The sequence below is a fragment of the Lipophrys pholis genome (genome assembly GCF_963383615.2).
Source record: "Lipophrys pholis genome assembly, chromosome: 8".
Lineage (NCBI taxonomy): Eukaryota > Metazoa > Chordata > Actinopteri > Blenniiformes > Blenniidae > Lipophrys > Lipophrys pholis.
The window spans coordinates 23045387-23055011 of record NC_137630.1 but is presented as its reverse complement, the minus strand read 5'-3'; the positions used below and the strand labels follow the sequence as shown (position 1 = coordinate 23055011).

Below are 9625 nucleotides of genomic sequence, written 5' to 3'. Positions count from 1 at the left end.
GTCCGTTTCGTTTCCATGACAACGAGCGGCGAGCGAGAATGATTTCCGCGCTCCACATAAGCAAACGAATGGCCTTATGGGAAATGGGTTCCAGTCCAGCCCACTGTGATTGGCTCCGATACGAACAGATACTACATTTCCCGAAATGCACTGCCGGCCGACCGGCGCGCTTACCAGCTGATTGCGTAGGCGAGAAACCCACGGTTCAGCTGTTGAAAACAAGCTTGCTGTACTGCCGGAAACAAAACGATTCTGTTTTCAAAATAAAACACACGTGTCATAACATTTTAGGTCGATATCGAGAATTTATCCCACCGTAGATATAATGCATGACATACATATTTCGTTAGTATCGCGATTCATAAATATGTTCAACTAAGTCGGCTTTTACGCATGTTTTAAACATAGTTTTTCGAGTTTGGATTTTTATTTTGAAGTTAAGAACCGGACATGGTATATATGACCACACCGGTCTTGTCAGGTGGTCCTCCCGCTCGGCTCTGTCAGTCCAACAAGCCGGCGGAGAGGAGAGGGAACCGCAGCAGCGCAACGATGGAGCATTTCTGAAGGGAAAGCGGTGGATTCCGCTGACCAAGATAAAAAGACAGAGTCATCTACATGACCAAAGAAGCTCCAGCGGCAACAAGAAACGCAAACGTAACAATCATGCAATTTAAATACAGACGAATTTGAGGCACCGCTCCTTCTTCAAGGTTACGCCGCTTGAAGATTCCCCCGGCAACATCCTCCCTTGTCGCAAGATAAAGCTCGCGATCCGTCCCAGGTAACGATCATGTCAGTGGAAGAGCAGGGCTATCCGGACGCCGTGATGCTGCTGGAGGCCGCGCCGGAGTGGCTGCGGGCCGAGATCGAGCGTCTCTCCCGGGAGCTGAGTGAGACCACGAACGAGAAGATCCAGGCGGCGGAGTACGGGCTGGCGGTGCTGGAGGAGAAGCAGCAGCTCAAGCAGCAGTACGACGACCTGGAGATCGAGTACGAGGCCGTCCGACAGGAGCTCGACCAACTGAAAGAGGTTAGTTATCATCTATATTTCTAAATTGATAGAATATTGTAAAATATCGATCACCATTTAGGATTCCCAGGCCCTTTCTGTCAGCCCTAAAACCATGCTGAGTGTGTTATTTCAGGGCGTACCCCATACTTAGTAATGGTAATCGTCACTTTTTATGTTGATTATTGTCCATTAGTGTGACATTATAAAGATTGGCTTCAATATGACGTTTGGGTAGCATCTGCCTCCCAACTGACAAGGTCAAAACTGCCATCAGAGGAAGAGCTGCTTCATCTGTACCCCACCCCCTCCATATTCCAGTGGGTATCCCCCCTTGCTCTGCCACCTTTATTTATTTATGCAGCTCTTAAGGCTCCTTCCTCTTTCTTCCTATCTGGCTTACAGAAAATCTAAGCTTGGTGTGTCTCTCCACTGCAGCTTTTTAAGTCATCAGCAGATTTTCAAAGATATGATCCCCAATCACAAGCAGTGATGTGTAATACTTTCATGTGAAAATGATGTGGATTTCATGTTTCTGTGTGCACAGATCAAATTTCAAGCCCAAACCTTCACATGTTTTAGTTGTCAGGGAGCATATATTTTCTTTGCCCAGACAAGTCCCGCAAACGAGAATTTCGAGTTCAGTTAAAAGAAGGCGGGAGTGTGTTTGAATTTTTGAACCTTCCCGCTTAGTCGAGAGCGATGACCAACTTGTGGAGGAGTTATGGCCTTTTGGGAATGGAAAGAATGTTGAGAGTGATGGTTCATGCTGCTCCAGAGTGTCAGATAAAGGATGTGTCTGTTTTTCCGAACACTGGACGGACTTATTCCCTGCTGTTGAAACACGCTGTGTCTAATTATCTTCACTACAGCATGATGTAGCTGGACAGAGGAATGAGTTTGCATAGCAACTGCTACTCTCCTTTGATTTAAATTTTTTTTCTTTCTCGATGTTCACAAATAGTTATGAGGAAGAGAGAAAACAAGACTCCTGCTTTGACACTGTGGCTTGCTCATGGTTGCTCACATCCTCCTCTGAGATGTCTTCCTCTGTCCACCCACTCAGTAGAACAACAAATTGTCTAGCAAGTTTACTAAACCCCCTCGGTGCCTTGTCAGAAATCAGTTCATCGCTTCCTTGAGTTTTGGAAACACGTGCGGGGATGTTTTCCAGATCTCTGCTTCTCCCTCTCCTCCCTGTCTCCCCGTGGGCTCCATTCTGGTGACGGTTTAGGGGGAGAGGAGGAGGTCTTTGCTCTGTCTCAGCAACTGCTGCTCAGTTTTCCCATGCTTTCTTTTTTTGGCAAGAAATGTCCCGTGCTTTCACACAGGAATGGCAGCAAAAAGCTCTGAACAGAAGAAACTGGGAGCAGTTATAAAGCGAAAACCATGGCAGCACACAAGAAGTCCATCAAAAAGAAATGGTTGGATTTGTAGAGATTTACTCTTGTTTTATTTTTTTTAAATGTGCCCATCGAAGTCTTGTTTGAAAAGAAAGAAGGCGTCTCTATGAGTCATGCAGCACTCTGATGTGGTTTCTTTCTCATAACACAGGCCAAATACCCATCTGTGTGGGCAATAAACTCAGTTGTTTGCTGAAAGCTGTGGCAGCGGCCTTTTCTTTTGCCACAGACCCGAGTTCTGCTGGTTGGAGCTCACTGATCTGATGTCAACTTTTGAAGGACCATAACCGGGTTCCTTTATCCCATGACCCAACCCCCAACTCTGTCTCTGCACGTTGGGCAGAAGTGACGCTATCTCCAGAGAAATACAAACACATTCTTCGGACATCCCTCACCATTTCCTCTTTAATGTCCGTTGTCGGGCTCGAGGTCGTACAGAGAAATCCCAAGATAAGCTACTGTCACAAAAGGGACTAAAATTAAAGCTTATGCCAGTACACGTAATCCAGATTTATCTTTCTAGATACTGTCATCATGAAAAGACAAATGCCAAGTCAATCAGCCTTTAGGCTGTTTTTATCTTGCTGTCATATGGGAAGACATTTCCATAGATGAAACTGAACCGTTCTTGACAGCTGCCACAAAAGCACAAGAGACACTTATCTTTGGTCCGATATGTTGGGTTTTCTTTGGTGCTCAGCTACTATTTACACTCACGGTGGCAATGTTTGGACATTCCTCTTTTCAAGGACTCAGACCCGGGGTGAACTGCGTGTGGGAAATTTACAGACGCTGAACACTGAATCCTCTCCACTGACCCTAAAACTGCTTCCCACTTGCCAGCTCCAACAAACCCCGAAAGAAAATCATTGCAATTTACGAGTATTCCTCATTGATTGAAATGCTTAAATAGTGCTCTGTTGTCTCCTCCTGGAAGTGAAGGCCCAATCAGAAATCATGATGACAGTAGGCAAACCTCCCATTGGCATTTAGCTCGTCCTCACACCTTCACCAGTGTTTGGACATGGTACTGACATTCACACCTAAACCAACCCCAGGGAAGTAGGAAGATGGAGGAATTCAGTGCTTTGCTGTTGCTTAGTAACCACACAGCACTGCGCTTTAATTTGAACAGCCGCACGGTTTCCAGAGCAGGTGCTGCTGTCTGAGCATGTTTGTGGGTGACTGCCGAGGGCTGAGCTTAGACCTACCTGGAATAGCACACGTACGCATGACGGCCGGCTGGACGTCGGCGAGGCCTGGTTTCCAGTATTCACAAAACGCCTCTTTTCATTTAGAAATAACATTGATTGTAACATGGCCACTCATTTGTCTTTCTTTCTGTTTTCTTAATGGTATTTTCCAGCATTACTATGCAGCTCTGTCAGTTTGTTATATTAGAAGGTTTGTCTAAATCGTAATGATTGCGTGCGGGGTATTCTTCACAATCATATTTTTTTGATGGAGCCTGCAGAAATGTCATGTGTCCATTTGGTGACCTTAAATCGTGTAATATCATGTATAAATATATGATGTGTTCTCGGTGTGTATCTACAAAAAGCATGGCTGATATCGATTGTATTTTATCCAGAATGTGACTCTATCTGAGTTACCCTTTGGCCTTTTTTGGTCAATTTTAAAAACACTCTAAAGGGGAACTAACAAAAATAACCTGGACCATTAGGACGTTGGTCATGCTGGTGGTTTACCCGGCAATGATTGCAATAAATGACTGGCTTATTGTCCAGAATATCCAGACAGAATTATCCATCTGCTGATGCATTAAAGTTAATGTCAGTTACTTTTGTCCCCCAGCCCATATTGGTAATGTTACACAGTTCCGGTTCCAACGAGAGCTTGCTAATGCCATTATACCACTCTACCACTCTGTAAGAAGGTGAGGTGGCGTTCGCCTCAGCTGTTGTTGATATACTTATTGTAAGCCACTCACAGTCGACATCTTGTGCCACACCTCCAACTGGTGATGCATTTCTGAGGATGTACAGGTTCGTAAGTACAGCCTGTGCTGGTATGAAGAACTCGACAGATTTTGGTGTCTGAGATTATTATGAGTGTAATGAGATTGAACACGGTGGCCACAAAGACGTCATCTCCACTCCAGAGACAACGGATCTCTTGTAGTCTTGTCACTTTTTGTTTTCTCGCCCCAATTCGTTTTTCTCATACTGGTCCCTTTATTTCCAGAATACAGACTTTGTGATAATTCTCTACCAAAGGATGGGGGCTCCTTTGGCCCTTGTTGCACTGCGGCAAGTGTCAGAAACCACGCTGAAGTCATCCAGTCACACACAGACCCCGATCCTCCCCTCGCAGCTCTCCTATCAGTGTGGCAGCAGCTGTGTACCGCGCTGCGGAATTCAACGAGACGATCACAATACAAAATATTGTTAAGCTCAGTCAAACCTGGTCTCTCTGTGTTCGGCCCTCTGGCCCTTTGTGTGCTTGAGCCCATAGGGGTTAACTGGTCTTGAGTGTCACAGATGCAGAGAGAGGGTTAAATGGCAGTGCGACACAGTGCATGACAAAGGAGAGATTGAGAGAGGCGTTCCATTGTGGTCACTTTTGAAAGGATTGGTCACTTTTGTCTCTTTTTTAAATGGCAAAGCACTAAAGGATATATCCCAATGTCCTTAAACAAAGATATCTGGTGTGACTGTGTGCGGTGTCACACGGGTTCGGTGCTGATTGGACGTCGGTAGAAAATATGAGGTGAACACAAACCCATCTGGTCTCCTGGAGTCATAAATAAAGTCGGTCTCATTTTATTGGATTGCCACACTGGGCTATGTTTCTTCAACAGCTGTCCATTTCTGACCTTTAATAGTTGTTCCCTTTTTTCTAATTTCTTCCTTCCATACCTTTAGCTCACTTCTGGCCCCTTTAACTCCCATCCTACCCAGTAGTTCTTTACGACTCAAGTATTACCTTTCTTTAATTGTTCTGTTTTCAGTTTTTTATTTTAAAATCTGCAGCCTAACATATGCTGACCCTTTTTATTGTTTGGTTATTGTGATCCGCAGTTTTATCAATCATTTATTTTGCCGCATGGCAGCATCGCAGTTAAAAGGGTAATCTTTTCTAAATGGCACTAAATAAAGTCCCAAATCCCCTACTCTCTGGGCCTAAGAGGATGAATCCCAGCCGCTATGCACAGGGCTTACTGCGTCCTGGGAGCCTGCCAGGCCCGGCCACACTCGTTGGTTGCGTCCACAACCCGGGACAGGTAGCTTTTTCAGGGTAGTCGTGCACAGATGCAGTCGGGTGTTCTTAGGAAGCTGTTCTCCATCGTCTGGTCCATTAGCCTACTGCAGAAAGTGCCAAGCTGAGCAATCTGTCGTTTGAGTACTGCCAATCCTGGTAATCCCCTTTAGTCGCAATAGAAATTAGAAAATTATCATAAAGTCCACCAACGCAAAAGTGTAATAAATTTAAACTGCATATTTTTAAGCTGCCAGACAATCAGTTTTCACAGTCATTTTGAAGAGTGTTGCTTTGGGAGTTACAGAAGGTCAACCATATGGTATTGCAGGTCACCACACTCAGTTTTAAGTAAAATGGCCCTCTCCTAATCCGGAATAATTTTAAAAGCTTTTGTCCTTAACTCTTATAAACAAAATACCATCAGCAGCACACATCCACGGTTCAAGTAGAGGGTACGTTTACTCTGGAGTATTCATGGATGGCTGCTAGTGTACTCCAGACTTCAGTGGGTAAATTGTTTCAGCTGCTTGGAATCTTTTTGGTCCTCGCGTTATAAGAACGGCGTGTTTGTGCTGTGTGTTTGAACGAAGATAATCACGCATTTGTGAAGGAGCTGCTATAGATGGGGCCGGACATCCACACCTAACTGGAGGGTTAGCTCTTTACATGAGTCTGATTCCTCAGAGAAACGACGTCAAGCTGTTCCAAGTACTTCAGATGTTGTAACAAGTTCCCCGGTTATAGGGATTCTATGAAAATGTGTGAATGAAGGTGTTCAATTGTCCAGAGCAAGATTTATTTGAGGCGGTCAGATAAGTCAGAAGTGCACGTAGAGGAGCTGTATGGCAGCCCAGCAGGGTCATGATTCTGTGAGTGTAATCCAATTACTGAAGACTCGGGCAGATCAGGCACGAGTCCAGGCTCAAAGCAGGAGATGAGGTCATAGTAATGACTGTATGCCTCTGGCAATACAACATGGTTGACCGAGGCAAAGTGCCAGCCTCTGGTTTTCCTTCTCTTAAACTGCATACTGACTATAAACAATTGGAAATGTGTCAACAAAGAGCGCAGTGTTTAGAGAGACGACTGAGCTGTTCCCTTCACTTACCCTACAAGTCCAGTTATTATTACACATTTCCATTGGAGCTCTTTGGATCACATTATTACAGATTTGATTTACTGTTCACCCAAATCAATAGTTCTGTTTTGTAACTACAGTTTGTGCTGTGGAACAAAGACATGCAAAGTCACAAAGGTTACGTAAGTTTACAGCAGTAATTCAATCTTACTGTGAACACGTTTGGTAACTGGAGATACAGTGTTACACAATATCTGTGACGGATACTGTTATTTTTCTGTTGTAGCGCATTGTTTCTTTCAGCTCTCAGTCTATTGGGCGTTCACTTAAGGTTTTAGACCCGAGTAGATCACTGTGGTGGTTTATATAAACATGAATCAGCCTTGCTTGTGGGTAGAGCCCACGTTAACCACTGGATTTCTCACAAGGCCTCTCTGTATACTTCCTTTAAACAGAAACGCATAGATTGATGCTTTTAGCAGTGTCACTTTCTTCAAACATATTCTCCCGTAACAAGGGCAATACAAATGGTACAGAATCGTACCCCAATACAATATTATATACAATATTTTGTACTGTGATAATCAATCTTAGCGCTGGGTGTATGGCGATCATAAGGACTCGCGCTGAGTCCACACAACGCTCTGCTCCATCAAATCATTCTTCTTCCTTCCATTGAAATGTCAGAGCTCGCCTCCTCTTCCCCCCCTGCCTCTGCATCCTGTTTATGTGCAGCTCTTTTTATAGCGGATAGGAAGCTTATGAATTATGGTTCTGTGTCCGACCGGATATCTTCTAGTGGATCAGAGGAAGTGACCACAAAAGACTCTTCAGGTCTGCCACCTGTATTTGTAAAGAAATAAAGAAGATTTATTTTTTTTTTATTGAGAAGAATTCACTTGGCTGTCCTTGTCTGTTAACATCCACTCTCATTATGCAGAATGTCCTTTCACAGAGTTCTGGACTTGATTGTAGCAGCGGAGACAGGAACTGGGATTCAATGGCCTATAGATTTACAAAGCTTGGGTCTCGTTTAAAAAAAAAAAAAAAAAAAAAAGGGAGGAGGAAAAAAAAGGCATTTTATGTCTCAGAAAGCCTTTTATCAGTTTTTTTTCTTAAGTCTTGAACAAATCAAGATTTACTTGGTCATCAGCTGACTTTCCGCATGCACTTTATGCATTTAAAACTCATCCACACACTTTAGAAGATTTACCTTTAGATGTTGGACATGGCAAAAAAAGATTTTGGATCCGACGAATGCCTACATTTTAGGTTTCTGACGTTAATGACTTTGTATCATAGCACATACTGACAATAAATACATCAAATTTCAAACGACAAAATATTATTCTCCTGGTGATTCACAATCTGTATATTTGTAATTGTGTTTTGTCGAACTCAAATTGAAAACAATTCTAATTGTCATTGCAGAAATAAATACAATGTTGATTCAAGGTTGGAATGATAAACCTGACCTTGTATGATGAGAGCTCTGAGTAAACAGATGGTGTATATCCAAAGTCTGCCTCCCCATATCCTAATATAAGCGCACATATCTGGAGGGTTCTTCTCACCCCACCCACATGCTCGCAGTAAAGAGGAGTTTGGTCTGCAGCGTCTTCTCTCCAGTTTGTCCCAAGGCACTGTGTGGTTTGATGCAGCAGATGAAGAGATCAGGGATGAGATGCAGACAGACAGTGTTCTCTGTTTACATGACTACTTTCTGGCACACCCTCCTTTGATTTTTCTATGTTTCGCTCATCTATTCATTAACCGGCACAGTACTGCTTCATATTCCACCTAAATTAATCAAACCAGAGTTCACAATCTGAAAAGCATCTTCTTGTTTTAATAGGCCATCCATTCAAACGTTACCAAACCCAATCTCAAAGGATTGTCCCTTCGCCCTGGGGGTTCTTTTAACTTCAACACCACGGTGCAATCAGAGAACAGTGGTACGTCTGCATTCATGTCCCGCCACCACACGCCACACTCTCGGCCCGCCACCTTACTCCCCTCCCCCCTTGTCTCTCCTCCCCAGACTCCTATTGTAAATAGGCCAGTGGGTCTGTGTCCCCCTGTCTCAGCGTGGTTTACCTAAGTCCCAAGCAGCCCACACTTTGAAACCCTTGGGCATATTTGATCGGGGGGAGAGAAATTGGCAGGAGAAAAAGAGAGAAGGGAGGGGGAGATAAGAAGACAGAGTTGTGTGGGACGGGGACGGGGGACGGGGGACGGGGGGCGGGGGGGGGGGGGGGGGGGCTGTGGCTGTGGCTGTGGCTGTACAGCAATAACAACATTAAAGTTTGGGGCTGGAGACATGAAAGAGAGGAGGGATTTTTTAATTGGATGTATGCCAGTCTCTCAGGGGTCCTTGAGAAATGGGGATTGCAGACAGAAAAGGGGAGAGAGGTTTTGTGGGAGGGGCACTGGGCTGTGCATGGGTTTCCTGTGGGAACCAGTTTGCAGTCTTTTAGGTGGGAGAAGAATAGGGAGGGAGGGGGGGGGGGTTCCTCTATCAGCTGGCGTAATGAGTTTAAAGTGCTGTTACTAACCAGTTGTTTACACTTCCTTGTTGTATCACAACTTCATTAAAATTTATCTCACTGAAAAATGTCCTTCCTGGATTTGTTCACTTGGGGGGCATTGTGTTGTGCTTTATCTCATCTGCTTCCCATTATTTAGTTTGCATGCCCCGTCGTCAAAGAGAGAATTTGGTTTTGTAGAATTAGGCAAGTTCTATTTGAACACAAACAGAAGGAGCTATTGTGCAACACAAGCCGAAGACTATCAGTTAACTGTACTCAGATGCTGCATTGTACGTAGTCTGCACAGCTTTATTGGCACATAGCTACAATCATCATGTGCACAGTGGTGACGAAGAGCCACCGCCTCATTCTTGGTTTGTGA

The 9625-nt window shown here is 44.4% G+C and overlaps 1 protein-coding gene across 3 annotated transcripts in view; it reads left to right on the top strand.

The window, feature by feature from the left end:
• Positions 1 to 486: 486 nt before the first annotated feature.
• LOC308113464 (protein bicaudal D homolog 2-like) overlaps positions 487 to 9625 on the top strand; it is a 41075-nt gene continuing 31936 nt past the window's right edge. For all 3 annotated transcript variants that reach the window (XM_080469774.1, XM_080469773.1, XM_080469772.1), the window contains exon 1: positions 487 to 1033. In XM_080469774.1, coding sequence (XP_080325900.1) covers positions 794 to 1033 — 240 coding nt within the window. In that variant the 5' untranslated portion in view covers positions 487 to 793. The remainder of the gene's footprint in view (positions 1034 to 9625) is intronic.